This window comes from Apus apus, chromosome 13 (genome assembly GCF_020740795.1).
Source record: "Apus apus isolate bApuApu2 chromosome 13, bApuApu2.pri.cur, whole genome shotgun sequence".
In the NCBI taxonomy this organism is placed as follows: domain Eukaryota; kingdom Metazoa; phylum Chordata; class Aves; order Apodiformes; family Apodidae; genus Apus; species Apus apus.
Window position 1 is genome coordinate 11,026,960 of NC_067294.1, and position 27,986 is coordinate 11,054,945.

General features: G+C 56.9%; 1 protein-coding gene across 4 annotated transcripts; it reads left to right on the forward strand.

Moving 5' to 3' along the window:
* Nucleotides 1-8,311: 8,311 nt before the first annotated feature.
* Nucleotides 8,312-27,934, forward strand: ARHGEF37 (Rho guanine nucleotide exchange factor 37). 4 transcript variants are annotated; one of them, XR_007890809.1, is made up of 14 exons: nt 8,312-8,705; nt 10,726-10,943; nt 11,353-11,476; nt 11,880-12,027; nt 12,846-13,045; nt 13,560-13,690; nt 14,215-14,319; nt 15,971-16,081; nt 17,276-17,605; nt 18,548-18,676; nt 19,044-19,239; nt 19,647-19,819; nt 20,195-23,850; nt 27,631-27,934. XR_007890809.1 is itself a non-coding variant. In XM_051631324.1 (13 exons), the coding sequence occupies exons 2-13, from the start codon at nt 10,740-10,742 to the stop codon at nt 20,402-20,404; spliced, it is 2,061 nt and encodes a 686-aa protein (XP_051487284.1). In that variant the 5' UTR covers nt 8,312-8,705; nt 10,726-10,739; the 3' UTR covers nt 20,405-24,950. The 4 variants fall into 4 exon arrangements, 3 of the variants coding, with proteins under 3 accessions (XP_051487284.1, XP_051487285.1, XP_051487287.1); XM_051631324.1 differs by lacking the exon at nt 27,631-27,934 and having other exon boundaries at nt 20,195-24,950; XM_051631325.1 differs by lacking the exon at nt 27,631-27,934 and having other exon boundaries at nt 12,846-13,041; nt 13,556-13,690; nt 20,195-24,950.
* Nucleotides 27,935-27,986: the final 52 nt, after the last annotated feature.

Consider the following 27,986-nt stretch of genomic DNA (forward strand, 5'->3'; position numbering starts at 1 on the left):
TCTCAGGCCAGAGTGCCTAATTCCAGACAAATTGTAGGTAGAAACGTGGAGCTCCAGCCCCTTTGTGAGCATCCTCCCAGGGGTAGGATGCACCTGAATCTTGTCCCTTCTAACAATCCACCTGCAGGCCTGAACATCTTTTCTACTCAATGGAGCAGTTTTTCATGTCATTCAAAAGTTGATTCCTGTTGAGACAAAAAAAATAAACAAAAAAACCCCAACAACAACAACACCAAACCAAACAGCCCCCCCCAAAAAAAAAAAACAAAACCTAAAAAAAACAAAAACCAAAAAACATGGGCTGAGAGATGTTTTTTGATTATGCCTGAATTTTTTTTTCTCCCCTCCTCCAAAGACCATCACAAGCTCTGGTTCATTAGCGTTTGTGAATAGTGCAGAATGGAAAATGCCAGATAAGGGGAAAGGCTCATCACATGTTATTGTCATCACGGTACTGGAAATATCACTAACAAATCAATCAGCCCCTTGATGCACGAGGCCTTGCTTCACATCTCCTCTGGAGCAGCAGCCACCCCATGTGGATCCCACTTTACCATCTGAGGGGCTGAGCGAGCAGATAAAAAGAGTGCAGGCTGGCCTGCTTTGATGGTCTCAAGAGCAAGCTCTCTCAAGGGCTGGTTTACTGATGGGCCTTTGGCTAATTTTAGCACGGATGAACAGCAGCTCAGCACAGCTCAGGGGAGCAGTGGCCATGGTTTACAAAAGCAGGTGTCCACGCTAGATGCTCCAGCCAACGTGTAGGCAGCCACAGAAGTGTTTCTGTGGGACCTTGCAAGCAGCCCTGAGTTGCTGTGTCCACGCTCCAAACCAGCTGGGGACACGCCAGCTGCAGTCCCAGAGCTGGGTGGCAGTGTCCCTGGGGGGACAGCTCACCCTCGGCTCTGCTACACAGGGAGGCAGCTTTTGGCCACAGTGTTTTCTGGCAGTAGATGGAATTGCTGCCTGCTGCTCAGAGGCACTGGGCCAGTCCCCTGAGTGTCTGGGGAAGGACAAAGGGAATGGACCAGCTCATGGTGGCCTGGCTGGCTGGGCATGTGGCCCAGGTCAGGCTGAGCCCCTTGCATGGGGCAGCCTCCCTGCTGAGCCTGTGACTGGAGCAGCCTAGGCTGCCCTTGGGTGAAGAACCAGTGTGCCATGCTCCTGCGGAGCTGCCTGGTCTGTGGCTTCATCTCAGGGCAGCAGTTTGACAAAACGTAAGAGCCATGTGACAGCTCATCTGACCAGTATCCTGACCCCAGCAGTGGCCCACAGCATATTTTTACTGAGACATGGAGTAAGGGGACAGCAAGGTTTCGCAAGAATAGTCCCTGAGCTCCCACCAGTCCTCCAGCCTTAGGAAGAGATGGTGGTTCTTTGTATTTAATAACCCTAAGGATTTTTCTTCCATGAATTCTTCCAGTTCCTGTTTAAATGCTTTGCATCTGTCACATCCTGTGGCAAGGAGCTCCACAATTTAACTATATGTTGCACCAAGAACCACTTCCTTTTCCTTGTTTCCAACTTCCCTCCAGGTAGTTTCGTTCAGAGCTTGTGCTGTTTTACTGGAAGAGATGGTGAGTAATCACCCCTCCATACCCTCATGTGCTTCCCAAGACCATGCAGACCTGTACCACACCCCTCTCTGTCATCCCTTTTCCTGCTCATGGAGACATTCCTCACACAGAGACTGTTCCAGAGCTTGGGTCATTCTTGTGTCCCCTCCCCAAGCCTCTTCCATATCCTTTTAAGAGAAAGAGGCAACAGGGACACCCAGACCCACATGCAGCCTCCTGAGCATGGGCACATCACCAGCTTATGCTGCAGCAGTGTTTCTTTTCCTGTCCTCTGTTTCTTTTGTGCTTATTTCCAACATTCAATTTTCTGCTTTCTCTGCTCCAGACATTTTGGAAACATCATTTAGTTCTACTCCCAAGATCTCATTCCTAGGAGGAGACGTGCCAGTCAGAGTCCATCACTGGGCTACGAAGGTTGGGGCTGGTTTCTTTGTGTTCACTCTGCCTGTGCCTGCCTGGAGTTTCCTTGGCCACCTTTACCATCCCACTGCTCGGTGAGAGAAACCCAGCAGCTCCTCGCAGCCTGCCCATTTCTGCTCTGCTCTGAAGAGCTCGATGCTGCTGGCAAACGTGGCTCCTTTGCTGCCCCTGCCCTGTTTCAGATTATTTCTGGACATGCTCAGTGGTTCTCCATGGATAATCTCTGTTCACTGTGAAAACAAACGCTTTACTCAGTCCTTCCTTTCCTGCCTGTAATGACTGATCTGCCTAGCAGGTCTTTCCCATCTCTCTCCTGTACAGCATTATGTCCCTGCGGGTCTGTGGTGGGACACGTGGCCAGACATCTCGTTGGACACCCCAGCAGACCACATGAACCAGGTTTCCTTCCCTGCATCCTGGAGGGCCCCATGATCTCCCTTGGCTAACAGCAGGACCCAAGGCTTGGCAGAGAGGTCTCTGACTGGAAGATGTCAAGGCTGGTGGCTCTTCACCATCATCATGTCCTGTGGAGGAGGCCTGCAGCTGGGGCATGGGCTGGTGAGTCAAGGTGGGTGGAAGAGCTGGAGCTGACATCTCCTCTACACACATTAATAATGGAGACATCCCTCTGATGCTGCAGTCATCTTGTGGCTGGAGGGAAGGAGGTGAAGCAATGGCTGCTGATGCACAGGGGAGCTCTGCTTTCAGTTGAAGCAATTGAAGGGCAGAGCACCCCTGGGAAGCCCCACGTTGCTGGAGCTGGGATAACTCAATAGGTACAGGAGGGGCTGAGCTGTACAGGGCCCCTGAACCTAGGCAGGTGGTGCCTGGGCTGACCAAGGGACTCTCCTCTCAGCTGCCAGATCTCAGTGCCACCAGCGCATCCAACTCCTGGCCATTGTTTTGTAGTCCATGGTGTTAGCTGCTGGGTTTTTTCCACAGCAAATGCCTCCCCAGTAAAACATCCTCCTTGCTAAGATGTGAGGAGCTGGGTAAAGTACACGTGGGTAACACTGTGAGCTGATTCTGGAGCCTCACAGCTGCTGCTGGCTCCAGAGACCCCTGGACCTCTCCTTCCACCTCAGCCTCTTTTCACCCCTTCTGGGTGTGTTTGGCCACATCTGTCTTCTCATCCCTAGCAGCCCCACCAGCACTGATCCATCAGAGATCTGCAGTCAGACCTGCATTACTGCTAGGCAGCTGCCCCCCTCCAGCTCTCCTCAGCCTCCAGTGGAGATGTGAGGTTCTCCATGCTCGGTGTTTATCTGCTCCTGAAATGAAGGAGAAGCCCAGGCATTAGGCTGCTTCCCTGAAAAGGCTCATGGCCTTGGGCTTCCCCAGCTCTCTGCACAAAGCCTGGGGGCTGCCCCACCCAGCCTCCTTCCTGGCAGTGCACAGAGCCCATGGCCTACTGCAAGGTCTTTGCTTCAGACACCCTTACTATGCTGTGGGACACAGCTAAGATCCCTGGGCTGGGTTTCTGCTGTCAGCAGTGAGATGAGCCCACGATGATCCCCCTCGAGGGGCAGCTGTTACTCTTGCCTGTGGCAGAGACACAAGCCCTGTCAAGGCAGAGGCACTCCCAGTTGCATCAGTGGAACAAGGGATGGGAAGCTTGCACACGGACTGGCTTGGCAGCTTCAAAATGCTGCTTTTGCCTCCCTCCCACCTTCTTGAGCCACAGAAATCAGCTCCTGCAACATCTCCTGCGCAGGCGCCAGCTACTGTGGTGATTCCAGAACAACCACTCTTGCAGGAACTTGCCTGGAGGAGTGGTTGATGGTGGGACTCCAGAGGTACCTGATCCCAGAGGTGGTGAATCTCGAGGGGACGTACCTCAGCTTATCTTCTTGCGCCCTCACCTTGTGCAGGAAAGCAACTGCACCCGTCTTGGGGTGCCCGGGCGTGTGGGCGGCCCAGGGGGGAGATGGTGGTCACAGGGTGGGCAGTTGTAATGACTTGGCATGAGCAGACACTGTACAAAGTCAGGCAGGGAGAAGATGTTTGTTGGATCAGTGGAAATGACTGATCAGCATCAACCACCACAATTTTCTAACCTCTTCTTACCTCTCTCATTTGTTGTTCCTTCCTGACTCCAGGCAGAAGGTGCTTGGTGGGATGGTGTGTCTGCCCTGTGGGATGCTTTGGGCAAGGAGTGCTGTCTCTGGCACTGGCCTGTGATGGGGTGTCAGTGGCCCCACCTGGGGCTGGTCTGGCCTGGAGACATTCATCCTTCCTCCCAGAGCTGCAAGGTGCCCCAGACCCCCCTGTCCCTTTGTCTCTGGGGGATCTGCACAGTCCTCCCTGGTACCCCTGTCCCACAGACCTGGTGTGCTCATCCTGGACGGGCAGGGATAGGAGACCTTGCAGACCATAGCTCTTAAGAAATGACCTGTTCACTAACTGGGTTATTGTGCTCTCCAACAACCTGTTATCCCTTGCCAGCAGAGATACCATCAAGAAAAGAAGCCACCAGCTGCATTAATGGGAGGGGAAAGAAAAAAAAAAAAAGAAAAAAAATGTCAGTACTTCTTGGTTCACTGAGCAGGAGATTGGAAAGGGCTCCCAGCAGAGCACTGCTCCACACTGGTCCCAGGAGGGTAGGCACCACTGTCTGGGCAGAAAGACAGATACCTCAGCATTCAGTGCCCTCAAACCAGCATATGGCTTTCTTTTCAAGCTGTCCTCACCATCAGCTGGTTCTGTTGATATTGAGGACATAGGCCAGATACCTGAAAGGCCGAGTCACCAGCCCTGGGAGATAGATGGAGATCTTGGGCTAGCAAAAGCAATACAAGGCAGCAGAGATTCAGGGGAGAGAGGAAGGGATCACAAAAGCTGGTGGACATGAAGCTTCAAGCAGTAAAATGTAAATAAAGGAGGGCTGCTGCAGCTTCAGATGGTCTGAGATGGGCTGAAGCCTCCTCCGTGAAGGAGGTCTGCCTGAGGCCTGTAAATAGCCCTCTCAGAAAAAAAGAGCCAACTCTTCATTTACTCCAGTTGGATCAAATGCTATTGGGTTATTTTTGGGCTGTGCACTGCCTTATGGTGCAGGCAGTGTCCCCCCAGCCATGAGGCTGGAGCCTGAGGCTCCTTCCAGACCATGGAGCTGACACAATTTCTACCTTCTTAGGAGCAAGCCCTTGGCACAACCCTGAACAAATGCATGGATTAGATTATCCTGAGCAGGTACACACGGCCTCCTTCCCCTCCCAAGGAGGTTCTAAGCACAGGTTATGCTAGCTGGGAAGGGAAGAAGGAAGAGAAAGGAGTGACATCTATGTCATTTTTCTGAAGTTGCTCATGCCGATGGCCAGCTCAGCAGAATGAAGCTCTCCCATTTCATGGGCTTGTTCCTCTGTTCCCTAACACCTTGGCTTGAATCCTCCTGCTTTGCACAACATGCACAAGCTTTGGTGTTGGGGGGAAAGTCCACTTCCTAGATCTTCAGTGTGGGAGGAAGTTTTGTGATTAGGATGCACCTGCAAGCACGTTCTTGAGCTGCTATTTTTTCCCCCATGTTTTCTTTTCCACCATGAATGGCTGATAGTGGCATGTGGTCACAAAGTGTTTTCAAGACGGGAAAGAAACCCAAAGAACAGTAATAATGGAAAAGATTAAAAAGAGGAAATGTAACTTTCCTGTGCAAACCTGCTGCTCGGAGAGGAACCCCCGCCTTTTGTGATTAGGAATAGCCTGAACTGTCGGGCTTGGGATGGCTGGAAGTTGTGTTTATTTTCTGAGCAAGCCCTGTCTAACTCAAAGCTTATCTGGCATGTTCCCACAGAGCCCCCTGATGGCTTGAGCTTGTATCTGAGTACTCTCTGTTCTACGTTTTGAGTAGCTGGGAAAATCCCTGTCAAGAGCAAAAGGCTTTCCAGAAGCCAGCAGAAGTTTGGGATGAGATGTAGGTGGGCAATAACCACCTTCTTGGCTTCTTCCCAGATGGCTGCATACATTCTGGGCAACAGAATGTTCCTGCCTGAGCCTGAGCAGCAGGCAGCCTCCCAACCTCAAACTTGCCTCCCTCTTGCTGATGCTTTTACTGTGATGCCTGTTTTTAGCAGGAGCCCAGCACCATCAAGCAGGTGCTTCTCCAGCCTCTGGACTGGGCATGTAGTCATCACACAAGGACTATCATAGAGCAACTTCATCCCACCAGCAGCTTGGGGTTGTTTTTTTTCTTAAATACTGCCAGAAAAGAGCTGGCAGAGCACTCCTGCTGTGGCAATGGGTATGAAGAGCGCCAGGCAGTGCCGTGGAGGTGGCTCATCCTTGCTCTGCAAGAAGCACCCCAGAAAAACAGCTTTGCAAGGAGGTTATGCAAACCTGGCTTTGCCACTGGAGAAGGCAGTTCTGCCGCCCTGCCACCCTCAGCAGTGGTTGCAAGGTCCCATGCACAGTCCCACTCCCTGCCACAGCTTGCCAGGTTTCATGTTGGCAGTGTGGGCGCGGGGACTGCCCACAAGTGGGGCAATGCCAAGAGTGCCAGTGGCAGTCACCCCACCTGGGACCCTTTAGCTTGACTTAACCTGAGCACAACACCTCGCCCTGGGACACAAACAAATGGTGCTCGGCCAGCCGGCGCCTATTTGCTTTTCCCATGTAAGGAGAGCCAGGCCAGGGCAGCCAGCCTGCTCTCACACGTCCCAGGGGAGCCCTGGAGTGGTGACAGCGCTGTGACACTGCTCCCGGTCCCCAAGCCACCTGGGTGAGCCAAGCAGAGCCGCAGCAGCCCCAGCCCCGGGGTGGGCAGGAGGAGCGTGGGGCCAGCGGCGCGGCAGGAAGGGAACAGCTTGCACTGGGGGCAAGGAGGGTCCAGCCGCTCCCCACAGGGCTCCCCTGCGAGGCCATCCTGCAAGGATCTCACCGCAACCAGGTTACACACCGCCTGAAAAACCAGGCTGGAGTGGGAAACATGCCTGAGGCGTGAGGCGGGCAGGGCGGGGTTGCTGCCCTCCTGTGCCAGCCCCGGCCGTGCCAGGACCCTGCCCGAAGTGGGAGCGCTGCCCTGCCGGGACTCCCTCGGCAGTGGGAGTGTGGCTGGTACCGGGGTGTGATCAGCCACAAGGTGCTGATGGGAGCAAAGTGCCGGCAACATAGCCAGGAGGGTGATGGCTTCACTGGATGCCTCGGTAAGAGCGTCTGCCCAAGGATGGAGCTGGGAGGCTCCTGACATCACTAGGACGCCAGCCCAAAGGCCACCCGGCCAGGCATTTCACTGCTTCAGAAAGCACCCGGGTGAAGAATGAATCCCTGCAGCCATCTGCAAGTGAGGAAGGACAACATCTGTGTCCCAGAGCCAAAGGCAGGGTAAAGTCCTCGCTGGACACGTCTCTCCCAAAGCCCATACAGCGTGGGCCAGCATGGGAACCATTCTCACATGGTAGCTTTACCTCAGTCACCTGCCCAGCCAGGGGACATGACTGTGCATACATTTTTTCACACCCCTAAAAGAAGGCTCCTCTGCTCCTCTGCCCTGCTCAGCCCTCCACAACCGCTCCTGCGTGCTGCAGCATCCCTCTGCCACAGAGACCAGGGGGGCAGTTTTATACTCTTGGCCCCCACCAGATGCACTGAGCCCCTCCATGAGCAGGATGGGATGCAGGCAGGGAAGGCAGCAGAGCATGTCTTTGGGCAGGCTGGTCCTCCCAGGTGGCAGCTCGATGGCCAGCTGTGTGCAGGCTCTGCCCAGCCCACATCAGTTCCTGTTCCTTAGCCGGGTGGAGCAGGGAGAGGGGCTGGCTTGCACCCCCAGAAACAGAGCCAGAGGGAAGGACTGCATTATAGGGCTTATCCTGGCCCATGAGGAGGTTTGACTCCAGACATAATTTCTACCTGTGACCTGCGTGAGTCACTGAAGGAGTCAGTCTTGTTTACTGTGACACTCTTTGGAAACTGTGGGTCAGCCCAGAAAAACACAGGTGCTGCTGTCCCCTCCCCGCGGCCGGGCTGGGGACACACTGCCAGCCGCAGGAGCTGGCTGCAGGTCAGCCTCTCCCTTCTCAATAGCTTGTTCATAAGGACGCAAACACTTCACGAGTGAAAAAACAATTTCATGCCAAATAGCTGCTTGCTCCTAATGGTCCACTCTGTCCAACCACTTCCTCAGCTATCTATTCTCCTTTCTGTTTGCCTTGAACCGTTTTCCGTCGCCGAGCAGCTGGGGAGCCCCCGTCTTCATGGAAGAGCTGCGGAAGCACCGGGGCCACCAACCCAGGTCCCCCAGCCAGCGCCCAGCCCGCAACACACTGCAGGCACAGCCATAAAAAGACATCCAGGATCTGTCCGTCTTTGTTTACGGCCCGAGGGAGCCGGTGTGTCCCCTGCCCTTCCCCGGTCGCTCTCCCCAGCCCTTCTCCCTGCCGGGTTTGGCTGCCGGCGGGGGCGGCGAACACCGGCTGCCCCGCTGCCACCGGCCGTGCGCAGGGACCGCCGCGCTGCTCCCCGGGCCCGGCCTGCGCCCCAACACCGGGGCCGGTCTGCGCCCCAGCACCGGGCCCGGCTGCCGCAGACCGGGAGCAGCGGCGGCAGCCGGGCGGGAAGCCGGCGGGGCCCGGTCTCCGGTGCCACCGCCCCTCGCCGCGGTCTCGCCCCTCCTGCCTACGGCGGCTGCGGCGCTGCGGGTTTATCATTAACCTCCCGCAGGCAGCAGGAGAGCGGCCGCAGCCCCGCACAGCTCCCCGGCGCCAGCCCCGGCCTCCGCCGCAGGTAAAAGCCGGGCCCGCGGGTTTCGGGGGGCTGTGTGGGGGGCAGGAGGTGGGGGAGAGTGGGGCCGGGGGGCACACGGAGTCCGTCGCTGGGGGTGCAGGGTGGGAGCTGCCGGCCCGTGGAATCCCTTGCCTGTGGGTCTGGAGGTGCTGGCTGGGGATCCTGCCTGGTCCCCGCGTTACGGGCAGGGATGCTCGGAGCCCCCGAGGCGGCAGAGGAATGTCGCAGGCAGGCGGCTGCCTGGGAGGAGGGCACGGGAATGGAACCTGCTCCTGCGCTTTCTGCCTGGTCCAGCGCTGCTCAGAAATGCTTCATTTCAGGATTGCAAAATTCCCTTTTCCTCTGATGCTTCAGCCAAAGTGAGGGGAGGCAAAGAATTTTCCTCGATTTGGGGACAACCCCTCAAAACAGCTGCGTGCTCTAGGAGATGCTGGTGCAGGGGTTAGTGACACCCCAGCACCTGCATGTCCATGAGCTGCAGGGCATGTCTCCAGGGCTTAGGACGTGTTTCAGATCACGGCTTTCCACCTGCCTTCACTGCAGCCCGTCCTCTGAACAAGGATTTTGCTGTCACCCCCAGGCAGAGGACACTGGGCTTGTCCAACAGCCCTTGATGGGCATCCTGTCTGGGCACCTGGAAACCACCCCAAGTGGCTCAGTGAAGTGTTTCCCACTCCCCATGTCCTGTAGCAGCCAATGCCATGTCACAGACAGGGGTGACAGCCAAGTCAACAGAGAGCAGGGATGACAGCTGGCAGAGTAATGTGCCCCTGTAGGGCAGGCAGAGGTCCCATACCTTCTCACTGGCCTTCGCTTGCTGTGCCAAGCCCAGCTCTCCTCCATCACAGCTGTGGGCACGTACCAGGAGGGGACATTCACCCTGCCTGGTGCTCGCAACTGCATCACCCACTTCTTGGCTGGACCCTCCCCCAGCAGAAGCTCAGCTGTCCTGCCAGCCCTTCTCCCTGCTCCCACTTGCAGTGCCTGGTGCTGCATTGTCCAAAGCAGGTGCCTGGCCTGACGCAGTCTGGGTGACAGTCAGGCACGGAGGATGGCACTTGCTGGGCAGGTGGGGGCGGGCAGATGCAGAGCTGCCCTCCCTGTGCTGCAGCTTGTGCTGTCTTGCTTTTATCCTGCCAAGCCACCTCCGCCCTGCCTTCACTCTTCACCTCCTCCGCAGGCAGCCTGCCTGGCAGCATCCCTCCCCCCAGCTGGGGTCTGAATCCTGCTGAGCTGTGCACTGGGCTGGCGTGGGCTGTGCCGTGTCTCTCTCTCAAGGCCTCCTGCCTGGGACCAAGCACTATCTGTGATGCTTTAGGATCTGCTCCATCCTTTTTGGCATCAGTTAGAGCAGAGGATGTTCCCTGAGAAAGAAACGGCATGAATCGGCTCTGATTTTTCACACCTTCCACAGGCAGAGAGGGGAGCAGGCTGTGCTGGGCAGGGTACCAGTGTTGCACACCAGGGGCTGCTACCAGTGTCTCTGGCAGAGACACCCACAACTTTGCCCACTTCCTCCCCCATCCTCGTCACTCTCCCTGCCACAGAAATGCCTCTTGTTCAAGCACTGCAAAAACACTCTTTGTACTTTGAATAGGACTCTTGAAGGCACGGCAAAGTGCCAGGTGCCAGCAGCCAAGGCAGGGAGAGAACAGCTAGCCTTGGCATGCAAACCCCACTCTGCTTTTGGGAAATCACCCCTTGCACAGATGCAGTGCTGAGCGAGGCCCCTTGCCTGCAGCTGGGGCTCCCCTGCCTGCACCCAGACCATGCCCCTGGTCAGTTTGAGCATGTGTGTGTGGCAAGTCCCTGCCTGCCACATGTGGTTCTCTGCCCTCTGCAGCAGCCCACTCCTGGCATGCAGTGCTTTATGGTGTAATGGTTTTGGAGTATCATTTGTGCCTTGCTTGTAAATACAGATGGATTGAGTGTCCCCAGGGATGCACTGTTGGCACCAGAGCACTGGTCCCAGGGCTGCCCTTGCCACAGCCTGCCCCTGATCCCCTGCTACCTCCTGCAGGGTTTCCTGCTGAGATGGCGAGTGCCCGTGGGGCAGCACCTGATGCTGAGGACACAGATGAGCCTGAAGAGTCCGTCTATGACGAGGTGGTGACCTGCGAGAAGATGGAGCTGAGCCAGCAGCTGGCTGTGGAGGAGCTTATCACCACTGAGGCCAGCTATGTCCACAACCTCCAGCTCTGTGTGTTGGACATCCGGGCACACCTCCAGAAGAAGCAGGTGAGAGGGGGTACGCTCCCCTGCCCAGAGGCTGGGGACTGTAAGGTAAACATGTTGAGAGCTGCAAGACACCCAAGTCACTGTAGGGAGGTCACCTCATGCTCACGTCCCACTTTCCTGGGCTCCCCCATATCAGCTGAGGTTGCGGGTCAGGTGGACATTGGGTCTGACACAGTACAGGTGTCTGATGGCTTTAACCCTGCATCCGTAACAAGAAAAAGCCTCATTACCCTGCTTTAGACCCCAGTCATGTCTCAGCATCCCAAATGCCTCCTGAAACAGAGCATTGCTTCAACTCCTTGGGTGTCACATGGGGCCACTGGAAAGACATGAGTGCTCAGGAGAGAGTGTCTCCAGAACACAATCCATCTCTGTCTGATGTATTTGGCTCACCTTTTGTTCCCTTCAGCTGCCTGATCTTGACCTGGAAGGACTCTTCTCTAACACTGATGACATCCTCCATGTCTCCAGACGATTCCTGAAGGCTCTTGAGGCCACAGCCACCCAGAAACATGAGCAGCTGCTCTGCATCAGTAAGTGGTGCAGCACGGAGAGGAGACTCACGCCCACCCACACGTGTGCTGATGCTGGCAGTGCAGGTGTCTGGCTGCAGCCCCCAGCCCACCTGTTCCAGTGCCTCCTGCACCTCCCTGGGCTTCAGGAAGTGCTGCTGCCTGCACACCACCCTCTGAGGGTAGGCACCCATGCTCACCCCACAGGGGCAAGGCAGACCTGCCCAGCCAGCAGCAGGAGAGGTGGGGGCAGCAACAGGCCTGGCATAGCAGAGGTGCTTGGGGATGCAGAGCACTGCCCTAACACATTGGGCTGGCACTGCTCTGCCAGCTTCATCCTTCCAGCAGGCTGGGGAGAAAACTCCACCTTTCTCTGAGGCCATAGGAAAGGACCATTTTTCCCAGCCTTGCCCTCCTTCCCCAGGTACCCTGTTCCAGGAGTTCAAGGAGGAGATGGAGACTGTCTACAAGATCTACTGTGCCAGCTATGAGCAAGCCCTCCTGCTGGTGGAGAGCTACCACAAGGACCCCAAGCTGCAGGAGGAGATCTTGGAGACCCTGAATGCAACAGTGTAGGTACCTGTGGCTCAGGCCACCATCTCCCTCTCCATGTTTTACCTACGGGCCTTGCCCTTTTCTCAGGCCAAGCTGCCTGCACAGGCATGTGCCACCAGGCAGAGTGTAATATTATGGCCATCACCTTTGAGGCATTGCCTGATATAGTCCCTGACAGCTTTCCCTGCATCCCTAGGGTCACCTGCCAAAGGGGTGATACAGGTTGGTGTTTTTTGTGGAGTGGGATGGAGATGGAGTGGAATCTACAGGTCCTGCCCACTCCACATCCTCACAAGCCAAAGAAGCTGTGTCCAAAGAAGGCACATGTTCCATAGCTTGAGCAGAGAGACAAGCTGGCCCAGGGGGACAGGCTGGCACTATCAGGAGGGTCACAAACATTATCAGAGCCAAAAGAAGCAGGAGAGGAGCTGCTGGGATTTTCTTCTCCATATTTCTGGGCACTAAACTCCCTAACAAGTGCGTGTGGGTGGAAGGGGAGCTGATCCCGTGCCTCCTAGCTAGACAAGCACAGCACTGTTCAGGGAGGCCGGGCGCTCAGCTGGGGCTGGCACGGCCTGCGGGGCTGGCAGGGATGGCATCCCCCTGCAGTCCCAGGGGAATGGTCCCACAGCTGGCAGGGAGCAGGGTTTCACAGCCAGAAACCTCCCCACTGCTGCTGGGCACAGCTTGCCTGTGGGTCCAAGGCAGCAAAGCATCCCTACAGCTGGAGAGGGGCTGCTTTCTCCCCCAGAATTCTGGCAGAGAAGCTGAAGGGAGCAGCAGGGCAGGAGGGCAGCCCCCAACACCAACCCCCAGCCATTCTGCTTTCTATCAGGCCTCACACAGGTGCATCAGACCTCAGCTTCTTCCTGGTGATGCCGGTGCAGAGGGTCACCAAATACCCACTGCTGCTGGGGAAAATCCTGGAGAACACTCCCACCAGCTCCAGCGCCTACTCGGCCCTGCAGGCGGCTGTCCACGCCATGGCCCAGGTCAACACCAACATCAACGAGTACAAACGTCGCAGAGAAGTAGGTGAGGGGGCAGGGGGCACAGCATCTGGGACCCCCCAGCCCAGCTCCAGTCATGTGTCTCCTCTTGGTGTTGCACTGGTTCCTACTTGAATCAGTTCAAAGCCCTCCTGCCCTCCGTGGAGCCGCAGACTCGTGCGGGCAGCTTGCAGCCCTGCCCAGCTCCTGCTGATGCCTCTCCAGGCAAGACCTGAAGGTTGCAGGAGCAGGGTGGCATGGGGGGGGCTGAGCACAAAACCAGTCTGTCTGCATTCCCAGGGCTGGGGAGGAACAGTCTTGCCCTTGGGATAGGAGAAATCAGGCTCCCCACAAACAGAAGCTCTTCTCTTGGGTTTTCATAGCCCTTTCCTCGGGGCTGCCCTTCTGTGATGTGGGTTATGTTTACTTCTCCCGTTGATCACGGACACGTCAGCCTCGGTGCTGCTCATTGCCCACTCGGGCTGCTGAGGATGCTGCCCTGAAGTTCCCTCTTCTGACGTTTTTCTCCTCCCACCTCGTGTGCCCCCCCCCGGAGGCAGCAACCAGATACACCAAGGCCGAGCACCTGACGCTGCGGGAGCGCCTGGCGCGCCTCACCGCGCACTCCATCGCCAAGAAGACCACGCGGCTCAGCCGGCTCCTCATGCACGAGGCTGGCATCGTGGCCAAGGTGGGCAGCCCGCACCCCACCGCCCCTCCTCGGGTCGCTCCCGCGGTGCCTCCAGCAGGGCAGCAGAGCCGAGCTGGCTTGGCCGATGCTGACACCCAGTGGCCCACGCTGTCCTAGGAGCCGCAGTCCCGTTTTCAAGCAGCCGAAGGCTGGCTCCTGGTCCCTTCACCCCAGGGATCAGCAGGGTAGGAGGGATGCAGGTACACACCTGGCCGCCTGCCTCGGGGCATTGCAGGGGAGCTCTTTGGCCCCCAAAAGACTTACAGGAGCCTCGGGCACCCCAGTGGTCCCCAGCATGGCAACCACACCAAAAGCCCTGTTTCAACCTGCTTCCCAAACACCCTAGATCTTGGCTCTTTGCAGATTCCTGGACCTTCTCAGGGACTCCCCTGCCTGTGCCCAGCACTGTGAGCTGCAGACAGCTGCCTGGCTGCTTTCTGTGTTAGCAGCCAGCAAGGCATCAGCACTACTTGAGGCATTGCCCTGCCTGCCCACCCTGGGACAACCTGCCCCTTCTCTTGCAGACAGAGGACAAGGAGTACAATGATCTGGAGGAGAAGTTCCAGTGTTTGGTGTCCAGCGTGGCCATGCTGAAGGAGAATGTGGCATCCTACCTGGGCCATTTAGAGGTAAACCCCCTGCAGGGGGTTGGCCCCATCCAGGCCTCAGGACCTGTTTCTTGGGGTTGCAGAGCACTTTTGAGCTCTGTGGAAATGAACAGCAGTTGGGGATGTTCAGGGATATGAATCTCTCAGCTAAAGTATACTATTGTTTATGGGGCTTGCACAACATCTGAGGTTCAGGGGAGCTTAAAGCAAAGTTGAGGCTTTGCTGACACAGTCTGAGCTGGGTGTCATTTGAGACTAATCAGTCCTTAAACTAGTGATTATTTGAAGGCATTAAATAGCTGAAAAGGATACACATTATTTAGTCTGGGAATGTTATGCTAATAACAGGTATAAGGCAGATGTGTCCCTGGATCAGCCCTGACAAACATCCCTTATGAGGTCAACTAGGTCAGTAGCTGTTATGATTTTTTCATGGAAATCTCCTGGGGCATCTGAAGGAAATAAAAGTATGAATGATGACAAAACTTGAAATCCCCCAAACCTATTACCAGGGAAGCCTTGGGAAATGGCAGAAGGTTCAGAAGGCAGCAGTGCAGGGGCTGGAAAGGCCTTGTAAGGAAAATATTCACAAGGACTCCCCATGTAGGATTGGGGAGGAGAAAATGGGGATTGAAAGACTCGCTGTAGCCCAAAGGCTAGGTAAAATGGGATTACCATTGAAAACATGAGGATGGCAATCTGTATGCCAGTGAGATCTGGGACATCAGGTTATCCTGGGGACCTGCCTGACACTGCCCCTCAGTGAGGTCCATCTCTAAGCTGGCTCCTTGGCTTCGGCTAGGACATCTAGTGTCTGCAAATAGGCTGGGCAGCCTAGATAATAAGCTGTGGTTAGAAGTCATGCTGGGGCTTGGATTCAGCTTCAGAGGAGCTGCTTGTGGGGGAAGGTGGGGCTGCATGCATGCCCCATTTCTCTCAGGCAGAAAGAATACAGAATTTAGGACAAAGATCAGCATACTCTTTGAAAGAGGCACATGGCAGTTGTGGCTGATGGGAATCAAACAGAAATGGCTCCTGCTGCTCCAGGACCAACTGGAAGAGAAGTGCCCTAAGGAGTGGGAAGGCCAAGGTTCCCCTTGGCATTGGCAGCAGGCTGGGGTCTGGGAGCTCAGTGCCCCCTTCTCTGGGTCTGGATGTTGTGGGTCAAAATCTGCCTCCAGGAAGGAAAGAGGCTGCTGCCCACATGACTAATATTCGAGCAAAGCCTCTCAAAGCAGAAGAGGAAGGTCTCCCCTCTTCCCTAATCACTTTGCTTTCCCCCAGTCTCACTCTCCATGCAGAGGCAGGGAGAGGGTTTTGTACAGAAATACAGGAGATTGCAGAGCACCAAACCCAAACATCAAATCACCAGGCAATGTCAAGCTGTGGCAGAACTCCTGGGGCCACAGGGCAGCCTTGACCACTCTGCTGGGTCAGTGTGCTTTTGCAAGCATGACCCTGGCTCAAGGAGACAGATTTGTTGACACCTAAGTGAGCTCCCTGGCTTAGCAGACAAGAGATGCCCATAGCATCAGTCCCGCCGGGCTGCTAGCACAGAGCACCCAGGCTGGGACATGGGCACATCTTTGGGAACACAAGGCTAGGTTACAGATGGGTTAGCTGTTGTTGTGCAGCTTCTGCAGGTCAGGTCTGATGGCTTTCTCCCTTTCAGGCATTCCTGCTTCCCACCCCACACAAGTGTGAGCTGCAGATCGACGAGGGACCTGCCCGGCAGTACCGCTGCTTCGCCGAGCGCCTCCACTGCGCTGTTTTCCCAGAGTTTGTGAGTGTTCCTTCCCTGTACATCTCCTCCAGGGTCACAGCTAAGCATGGCTCTCACACCTTATGCCAGGGCACAGCAGGCTGCTTCCCCAGGGCAGGGTAGACAAGAGCTGAGGGTGACCCCAGAGGAGGAAGGTTCCTTACCGGCATGCACAGTCCCCTGGGACTTGAACTTGAAGGAGTTAGCAGGTCCATCAGCCATCCCAGACTCATAAAGCTCCAGGGTCCATCCAAGAAAAGAGGAGACGTGGCCAGCAACACAGCTCTAAGGTCCATTCAGGACTGGAGATAAGCTGCAGTGTCTATCTGAGTGGGTCTAAGCAGAAGCTGAACCACCCAAAGCAGAGCTTCAAGGTTCTAACCAGGAAGCAGAAACCAGCTTACAGCAGCATGTAAGTAGCAGCTGAAGGCCCTTAAGTGGGCTGTGGGTAGGGGTGTGGTTGGAGGCCCCAGGTGAGACTGGTCTGGGCCATTAAAGTCTATTTGTGCCTTCAGGGCTGTGACATGTTAATGGCCAGCTGTGCAGGCAGAGCTGCAGTGGAGCACAGGGTGGTGGGAAACCAGGAGTACTGTTTATTTGACTCACCAAACCTCAGTCCAACCTGCCCACACCCTGTGGGCATTGGTTCTCACCTTTGGGAGCCCAAGAGTCTCCCATCTGAGTCCTTCCACCACCCCTGCTTGGTACTCCAGGACTCCCTCTTGGGTGCTGGCTGCCACCCTGAAGGCAGTCAGGGAGGTTTTCTGAGCAGTGAAGTGTGGCAGGAAGCGTGGCAGGAAGCCCAAACCCCACACCTGGGAATGGCAGCATGGGGAGGGAGGGTAGATATGTGGGATAACTATACGGACTCTGGGCTGAGGGTCTCAATTAAACCAGGACACTATGACCTGCCTGAGACAGTCACTGCAGCACTCCCCTCAGCCCATGGGACCTTGTGTGTGAGGGTCCTATCTGATCATCTGCATGGAGCATGAGTTTTGATTCGTGGCACACATGACTGCCCTCTACCAGGGCTTTGCTTTGGCTGGCATCCTCTGTGCCTTCAGGGAAGAAGATGCCTCAGATGCTCCTCACTCCACACAAGCCCTTCAGCAGGTCCATGAGCATTTTCTCCTGTGTAAGACAGTGCCCCATGCAGACATCTGGGCCTGTCTGGGGGGCTCACATGGAGGTTTGTGTTCTCTCACCCTGCAGAAGAAACGGCTGGACAGGCTGGTCTGCCAACCCCTCTGCAGCCTCTCAGACATGCTGGTGGGTCCACAGCAGCTGGTCAAGAAGCGCCTGGACAAGCTGCTGGACTATGAGGAGATCCAGGACCGTAAGAGTGAGATGGGCAGCGTGACATACGATGAGGAGGCAGCCATGAACACCTACCTTGCCATCAATGCCTTGCTTGTGGCCGAGCTACCGCGGTTCAATCAGGTGGCTCTGCAGCTCCTGGGGCAGATCCTGTGCTCCCTCAGTGCCCTGCAACGGGACTTGGCTGCCCAGGTCTTGCAGCAGGCAGAAAAGGAGCTAGAACAGGTGAGAGGGACCCCTTGGTGTGTGTGCCCAAACTGGTTCGTGTGCTGGGCCAGACCTGCCTTCCTCAGGCTTGGGACATCACTCAGACATCTGGGCACTGAAAGTTTGCTGTAGCCAAACCTGCCCTTGCAGACACACAGCTCCCTGTCTAGCATTTGTAAGTGATCTCTCCTCCCCTTTGGCTGGGGAAAGCCACATTTTGTCTTCTTCACTGCCAGGAACTGTCCTGCCCTCTCTTTGAGGGCATCGCTGTTAATTTATTGATGTAGTGCCTGAGAGCTCAATGTTAACTCCAAGCTCCTGAGAGCTCTGTGCCAGGAAGGCAAGGAGGAAGAAGACAGTTCCTGGCCTGAGGAACAAGCATCCCTTGAATCCCTGTCCCCTGGGAGATATATCCCAGAACTCCTCACTGCACAGGCATTTTCTGAGCCTGACGTTTGCAGACATGGTAGGTCAGGCCAGTCCACAGCCCTGGGGTAGAGCATGGCCCTGGCCTGACCCATGGCCAAGATGAGAACAAGATGCAGCCATGGGGAGGTTCCTCTCAGGCACTGCTCATATGTACCTAGCCATGAGGGTGGATTCCTCCTGCTCAGTCTGGGATATTTATGCTGCAGATACCTACCCCAGAGCTATATCCACCCGTCTCCTTTTATAGTGAGGTGGGACAGGCTCTCTGCTTGGGTCAGGATAGCAGGACCCAAAGACTGTTGCAGTGGGCTGGCTGCAGCCCAAGAGCCTCATGTGTGATGGCCCTGTCAGGGAAGATGGCTCAAAACCAGAGAGCAGCAGCTTTGATCCTAGACACAAGGTGTATCTTCAGTGGCAACATCTGTTTTCTTGCTTTGGCAGGCCTAGTCTTCCTGCTCCTCCCCTTTTGGCCCTACCCACAGCTTTTCCCCTCCTTAAAGCCTTCTCTGATCTTGGGATCCATCTTCACAGATGCCCCATGGCCACATGCCTCTGCCCAGTTTCTGGAAGATGGTGGAAGACACCTTGCAGCAGTCTGGCACTCAGCTCCATGCCTTCTGCCAGACATTTGAGACAGTCATGCCAAGCCCTGCAACACAGGTAGGAGCTGGGAAGGGGTTGTCTCAGGACAGCTAGATTAAGAGGCAGGACTGTGGCTTCCTGGTGCAGAATATCTCCTTGGGGGGGAGACTGGCTTCGAAAGAGGCATGGGGGATTGCCACAGTATTTTCCCCAAGACCTGACAGCAGCAGTCTGGGAAAAACAACTCTGTCTGAAACAGTCTCAGTTCTTCTGGTTCTGGACACTCCTCTCCAAACCATGAGATAGAGAAGATAATTAGTCTGAAGGAGTTTTTCTAACCTCTCCCTGGGGTGTGATCCTTCAGAAAGGAGAGCACATGTACATGGAAGGCCTCAATCTCCTGTGTGTCTCATCAAGTCCTCCTGTGTCTCTTGTTCCCCACCAGCCTCTGAACCCTGCTGAGGAGCGAAAGGTCCTTTCCCTTGTGAGCAAGCATGGCCCAGACAAGCTTTATCAAGTGACAAGCAACATCAGTGGCAGCAAAGACTTGGACCTGACCTTGCAAAGGGGACAAATTGTAGCTCTGCTGCAAAGTGTGGACACAAAGGGCAACACAAACAGATGGCTGGTGGATGCTGGAGGTACTGTGAGCACTATGGGGAGCCTCTTCCTGCCTCAGCACCAGGGTCAGAAACCAAACTCGAACAACTTCCTCATCTTGGATTTTCTCCTGGGTCTTCCCCTCCAGGGTTTGCTCAGTGCAAACCCACCTCTGCTTTGCCACTAGCTGTGAAGTTCAGGTTTCCCTGTTCATTCCCCAAGGGAGCACTTGTGAATTGTCATGGCTAGGAAAGGAGATCCCAGTCCACACAGAAATGTCTCAAAACCGCTTTTTGGGGGGTTTTGCTGCTGGATGTCCCCTAGCAATGGACCAGTTTGAAGAGGGCTGCTGTGCCATGCCAGGCAACAGCCAAGTTGTCACTCCTCTCTCCTCCAACATGTGGCAGGCAGTGGGGCCCCATGACCTCTGTGTGTGCATGTCCTCCAGGTCCCCGAGGGTTTGTGCCTGCTGGAAAACTCCAGCCCTATTGCCCGGTACAAAGCCAGCAGCCCGGGATGCAGATGCCAGCCCTGGAGACCAGCACAGAGAGAAGGCGACATTCATACGCATTTCCTGAAGCTCCCAGGCCCCAGGTGGCCACCTTCACCCCAGCTTTCCAGGTGAGAGTGGGGGACACCCCCCAGGGCCATTCCAGGCCAACCCCACCATGGTCCTTGTGTGTGCAACGTGTGGGTGGGAAGGTGGACCTGCTTTTCCAGCACACACATGGTCATACATCTGCAGCCATGTGCCTAGCAGGGGACTGTCACACCCCCTGGCCAAGTGCCCCCACAAAGCTGATGTCTGCCTTGCTGGGACCTGGGGTAGATGGAGCAAGAGACCTGTGGTTGGTGGGGTTCCCAGTGTCCCTCCATTGATGGCCCTGCTGCATTGCCCTTTCAGACATGGCCTCCTGCCCTGCCATGTATGTCCTTTCCCTCTTTGACTCTCATGTCCAGCAAGGGCTTCCTCCCTCCTTCCCCTGCCTTTCGCAGGTGGTTGCCGGCTTCTCCTTCACAGCCAGGAGTCCTCAGGAGGTGAGCCTCCAGGCCGGGCAGCCCGTGGTGGTGCTGGAGCCGCACGACAAGAAGGGGAGCAAGGAGTGGAGCCTGGTGGAGGTGAACAGCCAGAGGGGCTACGTGCCCTCCAGCTACCTGGTGACCATCCCCGTGCAGGAGCCCTTGGGCTGGAGCTTGCCTGTGTGAGCATGGCCAGCCCGTGCCCCAGGGCAAAGGCTGCGTCAGATGAGAACCATCTGCTTGACACCAGAGGGCTCGTGATGGGAGATGCTGGAAGAAGGTGGCCTTGGGCTGGGAAGGAGGTGGGAAGCAGATCACATCCTGAGGGACATGGGTGCAAGGGATGGCGATTGGGAGGCACTTTACGATGGGCGGGTGTGAGAGTGTCACGTCCCGTAGATGTTTGCACAAAGAAGAGCAGTATGAGGGAGTAAGGGCAGGTGGCTGCAGTTTTTCAGGGATTTGCTGATATTCATGTTGGTGACAAAACAGTTCCTAGGGCCAATGAGACAGCATTGTCCCCAGTGAGATCAGGACCAAGCTGCAAAAGGGTGCAGCATTGCAAAAGGGGTCTTCAGCCTGGCATGGAGCATCTGGGACTCTTGGAAAGGGGCTGTTGGGGCAGTGCTGGTGTGAGCACAGAGACTGAGGTGGAGCAGCCCTGGAGACACGGCTCCTCACTGGGCACCATGTCTGCCTGGGTGCCCACCCCAGCGTGCTGTTGTGGTCCCTTTGGCAGCACAGCCTTCATGTCCTGCTAAAGGGCATGGCAAGACCAGCATGTGCCCAGCCACACCATCAACCACGGGAGGGTGCCAGGCTGTTCCCAGCCCTCCTGGCCACCAAGCACTGCTCCTGGCCTCAGTTTTCCCCTGTGCAGTGAGGCTGATGCTAATGACCCCGTTGAGAGTCTCTGGTGATGAGAGGCGCCCTGTGAGCTACTGCTGCTATTTTGTGTGACTGATGCACTGACATTAAAACACATTGTGCTGTCTCTCTGCCCCAGCTGTGCCATGGGGCTGTGCAGTGCCTGTGGCACCTCCCAGCATGCCTTGGCAGGGCACTGGGAGCACTGGTTTGGGGGCCAGTTGCAGGGGGGTTTCACTGCTGCAGTGGAGCATGCATGTCCTTGGCCAGCGTGGGGACAGCCAGGCAGCAGGGCTGGCAGAGCCAGTGTGAGCACACTTATGCCAGGGCAGCAGCTAAAGGCACCACTTCTCTCCCAGCTGGTGCTGCTCAGGGCTGGGGAAAAGACCACAGCTCCTGGGGCTCTCAGAACAACCTGTGCCCCTTGCCGACTCATGCAGATCTGCAGTGGTTTGATACATGAATGCCCTCCGGAAGCACAGGCCCTGTGGAAAGAGCTTTTTGGAAGAACCAACCTGTGTCGGTCAGTCCCTGACCTATGGCTTGGTCTGGGGATGGAGGCAGCACACCCTCCCACCTCTGCCTGAGGTGTCACAGCTCTGTGCCTCAGTTTCCCCATGGCTTGTTCTGATGCTGTGCTCCTAGGTGGTTGTTATGGGGCTCAGAGCAGGGAGTTGTGCCCACAGCAGCACTGGCACGGTGCCAAAGGGGAGTTCAGGAGCTCGCAGCTGCAACCCTCCGTCACTGTGCTCCCTCCATGGGAGAGCTCAGCCCACAGTGCCACGCTGCCCACCCCTTGCCTGCTGCAGGCAGTGGAGCATGGAGGCACCTGTGGTGCAGCAGCCTGGCGTCATCCTGGCTGCCTGTGGCACCGGCTGCTTCCCACATCAAAGGTGGGATGACCCAGCTGGTGAGTGCTGGCCCTGCCAGGCAGGGAGGCAGCATGCTCAGCCTCCCACGGGCTCAGGACACACGTGGCTGGGTGCAGGTTCCTGTGGTGCTGCCCTGCAGCCCAGCTGTGGGATGGGCAGAGGGGCAGAAGGGGTATGTCCTCACCCAAGCTTGCACCATGTTGGGAGGGGTGGGGTGGGTGTCAGGCAGGTAGAGACATGCCCCAGACACTGCTCTGTGTTCGCTCTACACCCCACACTTGGGTCCAGCTGCCTGGTTTGGAGCAGAGCTGCCTGTGGGGCTCACCCGTGTACCTTCAGGGTCCTGGGGCTTGCTGCCTCTGCCCAGGTGCCATTGCAAGCCCAGACCAAATGTTCACCCACATGAAGCCTGGGAGGGGATGGCAGTGCCAAAGTTGGGGATGTTGCCTGAGGATGCTGCACCTGTGGGAAGCCGATGGGCTCCATGGGACTGGGACAGAGGGCAGGCTGGGGGCACCAGTGCTGTGTTTCTGAGGCTCACCCACCCAGCCCTGGCCCTGCAGCAGCAGGGCCAACACTTCCAGCTCGCTGCTGATGGCTCCTCCGGATTTTTCTGTTCCTAATCAAATCACATCAGGTCGGATTTCCCTCCCAAGCTGCCTTCCTGCCAGCTCAGCAGGGTGCAGATGCAATCAGCCCCACCAGCATGGCAATGGCAGGAGTCAGTGGCTTGGACAGGTCCTGCTCTGCAGCCCATGGGTGCCTGGGACCCTTTGGAGGGTTAAAGGTGACAGTGGGACAAGAAGCACTGAGAAACTGTTGCTGCCTGTGCCCTGATCTGCCTGCTGGAAGGAGACCTGGGGTGGGCAGGTCTTAATAGGCAGCTTATAAAACCGGTTGGGTTTTCTCCATCCGACTCATCAGGAATTTGGATTTCATGTGCTCTGAAACAACAGCTCCTCTTTCCCTCTCTCCCTCCACTGCTGTGGCTGCCTGAATGTTAGTGCTGGCCAGAAGGAGCTTGTTGCCCTGCCTGCAGCTGACACAGGGGGTGCAGGCTGTTGCAAGGTGTCCTAGACCCCTGCTGCCTTTCCTGGGCCCCTTCTACCCATTAATTGTCCATCTATCAGTGCTTGCCAGGGCTGACAGGCATGAAGGACAAGGTAGAAACTGTCCATGCACATTCCACCAGGAGATCTACGTGAGCCACACACCAGTGCAGGAGGTGGCAGCACTCTGGGGACATGCTGTTTGTATCAGGCACTGGCTGCCTGCCCTGCCAGATAACGTGGTTGTGCCCCAAGCTGGCTGCAGTTGAGGCACCAAGAGGCTCCTTCATATGGTGCTGAGCCAGCCAGTACCAGCATCCTGCCCAGCAGCAGTGGCACCAGTGTCCTGCCTACCCTGAGGTCCCAGTGGCAGCACCCCAGTATGCTGTGGATATCCCTGCTAGGAAGAGGGGAATTAGCTCATGTGATTCCTTTGGTCTCTGGATCTGACAGGGTGAGCTGGGCTCTGCAATACCCACCAGTCCTGCTACCAACTGTGGTGGTGGATCCTTCCCCACAGGGTCTATCCCAGGACATACCGTAATACTTGGCTGGAGGACATGGAACACTGATATCCCTCACTTCTTCCATGATTTCACCCAAACTTGTTGCACCCACTGCTGCCTCAAGCCTGAAAGTGCCCTCTTGAAGTCACTGGAGGGTACAGGGCTCTCCCAGCCTAAACACAAGGGGGAATAAAGGGCACAAGTGTGCCTTTAAATAGCCTGGTCAGGACAGGCTCTCCCGGGAGGAATGCTCTGGCTGGCCTGGTGGAACATGTTCGTGGCCGGGGGCGAGGGGGGACAGCCGGGATGGCGGCTCCTGGCCAGGAGGTCAGGTCAAGGTGAGGCTTGTCCTTGGCTGGCGCTGCTGTGCCGTGTCTCAGCGCCGCAGGAGCAGGGCCATGCAAGGGGGAGGGACATGCATGACAGGCCAGGGTCTTTCCGTGCCCAGGGCTGGTCAGAAAGGTGGCAGAGCCAAGCAGGCATTGCTGCCTGCAACCTGCCTGCTGAGGGGTTTGGCACTGGCACAGCCCGCCCGCCGGAACAGCCTGCTGGGCAGTTCAGTTTGTCCAGGAGCGGCTCCTGCACTCCTGTCCAGGCTGATTCATATCCTGGACGTGCAGGCATTTGGATAGCATCCATCCGTGGGGTGGGAGAGCAGAGGGCCATGTCCCTGGGGTGCAGGGCACCAGCCCAGCACATGCTGGGAAGCAGGACAGTGACAGTTCCGTCTCTGCTCTCCCCTGCCTTGCATGACACTCCTGTCCCCAGGGATGTGGCTGTGGCCCTGGGCAAGGTGGGGAGCTGCAAGGTACATCTCCAGATGGGGAACTTGGATTGCAGGGAGGATGGCTGCGTGTCCAGGTGTCCATGTACCCACTGACTTGGGTGGGGCACCCAGGAGGCAGGCAGGAGTGAGAGGAAAGCAGCCAGGAGGGAAGCCCCAAGCCCTGAATCCTGCCCATCCTCTCAGGCAGGGTGCCAGGACGGAGGAGGGGTGCAGCAGGGCTGCAGTGGGAAGGGCAGGAGAGCAGCGAGAGTGACCCAGAAGGAGCAGAGTGGCAGCTCCAAGTTGAAGGGCACAGCCAGCTCGAGTGGAGCTCTATTTGCAGGCATGGTGCTCAAGTTCACCACCTCTGCCAGGCTGAGCTGGCTCTGAGCAGAGCCAGCCTGTGGCTGTGCTGTCCCCAGACGTCTGCACGTGTGCGGGAGCAGGGTGGCCCACGTGAAGCAGCCCAAAGCCCTGGCACCCTAGCACCCTGGCCCCCAACAGCCTGTGCTGGCCCTGCTCGAGAGGCCACCAGCCCTGATCAGCATGGTGCTGTGTGACCAAGGGAGGGCTGAGTCCCATGGAGAATGGCTCTGGGGATGCTGGAGAGGAGCTGAGCTGTGAGCAGCAGTGCTCGCTCCAGGCTTGCGCAGCCAGCACCTGAATTGTCTAATAAAGTGTGAAATTGCTTTCATGCTCTGCTACCTTTGCCGAGAAGGACCATCATTATACCCCCCCCAGCTGGCAGCTGGCTGCTGCCAATGTCCCTGCTGTCGCAGTGCTGCCAGATGAGCCCCAGGCTGGAGCTGTGCCTGGCCCTGCAGGATGGCTGTGCTGGGGGCTGCTGGGTGGCACCCACCATGCCAGGGATGAGCACCTCTCCTCTCCTCCTCAGCCCTTCTATTACACCCACCCCATGTAAAAGCACAAGCTGCTGTGAGTGTATCAGCCTGGCGGGGGGTGAATCCCTGCCGCAGGGCTGGTCTGGCTGGGGGCTGCAGACCCTGTTTCTCCCCCCCCATCGGATGCCCTGAGGTGCGGTGGTCAGCTCAGGACTGAGCCCTACCCTTAGGGCTGCACTGCTGCCAAAGCTCTGCCAGTTCCCAGGAAGGAACTGCCTGCTGTGCCCATCAGGTAAAGTCCAGAGGGCTCCCTCCGGCTGTGCCAGGAGTGCCAGGAGCCACCTTGGACCCTTGCTTGGGAGGCAGAGGGCTTCCAGCTCAGCAGGGACAGAGGGGCAGCCAGGCCTTCCCTCTCCAGAGAGTGATTAATTGCTCCTGAACTACCTGGATGTGCACAGAAACTGTTCTCCAGCCTTAATAACAATAATCAATCATCTAGTTTTTGGTCCTGCTCTGGCAGGAGAGTTGGGCTCAATGATCTTTGGAGGTCCTTTCGAACCCCTAATGGGCCGTGATTCTGTGCCCTGATCTTGCTTTACACAGGGGTTGTGGAAGAACTTTCCAGGGCTGGGGAGCTGGTGGGGGGACTGTGGTGCTAAAAGGGGGGCTCCCTTTCAGGGGACACGGAAGCCTCTGCTCCAGAGGTGGCTTTCCTCTCGTGCCCAGTGATCGGTGCTCAGGTACACCCTCCAAGGGGAAGTGCCAGCTCCTCCATGCTGGCACTTTGCTGCCTGAGTCTGTGCAAACCATGATTTTGGAGGGAAGATGGACCAGCTGGAAGCCCCAGGCTGTACAGAGGGTGTGGGGTGCTCCCTGCCCTGGAGGGTCCCACAAGTCCCTGGGCTGAACAGCCAGACACGAGCTGGGGAGCTGCTCAGTGGGGCCCTGGAAAAGGAGCCATATCTGGGATTTCTGCAGCAATCAAGATACTTTGCCCCAGGGCAACAGTGCCACAGTTTTCCAGCCACTGATAACGTTAAACCCTTGATCTGGTTAAAGATTTCACCCACAAAGCAAGCCTGGGTAGGACAACAACACTGCTAATGCTGCCGACTTCCCTGGCTGCATCCAGGCCCCTGCATGGGGGATGGAGCTGGAGCATCTGCAGGCAGTTGTCACACAGCAGGGGAGGGGAGCCTCCGCCGGGAGCTGCTCTTTATTCAGTGTAACCCTATAACCCACACCCCCCACCACCTGCCCTGGCTGCAGCTCGGCCCAGTGCCACCAGCTGGGGGGAGGCTTCATGCCACTGGGATGCCATCCTGGCCCTGACGTGACATGAGTCAGCTGGAGCGGCCGGGCAGTGCTACCCACCACCAGTAGCTCTGCCAGCCCCTGCACTGGGTGTCCCTGCCCTGCCATGTCCCAGGGGTCCTCAGGTAGGGATCCCCCAAGCTGGCAGTCCCAGGGGATGTACCCTTTCCCTTGGGGCTTCCTTGGCTTCGTGGCACAAGGGCTTTCATCCACCCTGCAGCAAAAGGCAGATCTCTGCAGTCTCATCTTGTCCCCAAGGTCACTCCACTGGACAGAAAGCATTCCTGGGCTTCCCAGAGGCTGCAGGAGCTAAGGAGCAAGTGTGGCAGGGAGGAGGTGCACAACACCCTCCTGCCTTCCCACTGGCTCCAGTGACAGATGCCTTTTCCCACTGCCCAGCCTGGCAAAGGTGACAGACCCAGCTCTTCTCCCATGGCCCTGAGCCTGCATCCTCTGGATGACTGCACCCGGTTGCCACAGCAGTACTTGAGACTGCATAGGCTTCCCAAACACATGCCTGCAGAGTCATCCCAGATAAAACCCTCGGTCTGTCTTTGGGGTGCTGGTGCCCTCCAGGCTGTGAAGGCAGCCCGGCCTTGAGTCACTTTGGGCTTGGGGACTCTGGACCCCGGCTCTCTCTCTTCTCTGAGGGAGCTGGCTGCTCTCTCAGCTCAGCTGGCTGCTCACCCGAGGCACAGCCCTGCTGGTGCCTGTGCAGACCCCAAAGGCAGCTTTTTGCTGGAGCAAATTCAGACAGTGCAGGTGGGAGGTGGGGATAGAGAAGCTCAGGTGAGCATAGAAGGCAAGTGATCCTGTCCACAGGCAGGGAGAGGGCAAGGGGGTCATCCTGCCTTCTGCAGGCATGGGAGCTGTGGCAGGGTGCCAGCCAGCATGCTGCTGGGGGCTAGCACACTCCTTCTGCAACAAGCCCTTTCAAAGGGACCAATCCGGTGTCAAGAGCCGATTCAAAGCCCTCTCCTTTCCTCAGGCACCAGAGGCAGAAAGGTTGCCTAATTCCCACCTCACTGCCCGGAGCCATCCCATCTGCTAGAGAAAATCAGGCTCTGGGAGGGAGGGAGTGAGTGGGCACTCTAACCCAGCAGCATTCCCAAGCCCTCTTTCATTAGCATTCCTCCTCTCCCAGCCTGCACAGCCTGTTCCCAACGCCCCAGTGTTAACTGAATTACTCTCCCCAGAATTGTCGCAGCTTCGGGGACTCGAAAATCTGCAGAGATCGAGGGCATCTCGTGCTGCGCCGGCTCAGCCCTCCTCATGCTCCCTGCCTTCCCTCCAGGATGGGCCAGATGCCGGGAAGGAAAACGGCCCCGGGAATGGCAAGTCCAGGTTGGTGTGAAGGTGCAAACGGCCCCATTGCAGAACAAAGGGCATGGAGTCACAGTGTAAATCAGAAGCCCCGAGGGCTTTGGAAGCCCCCCAGGTTTGCCAGCTGGGAAATGTCCTGCTGCTGTTAAGGGTGTCGCTGCTCCTGTTGGGTGACAATCTGTCAACCCGAGGCTGCTGCTGCATCCCCATCTGAAGGAGGTGATTTGTG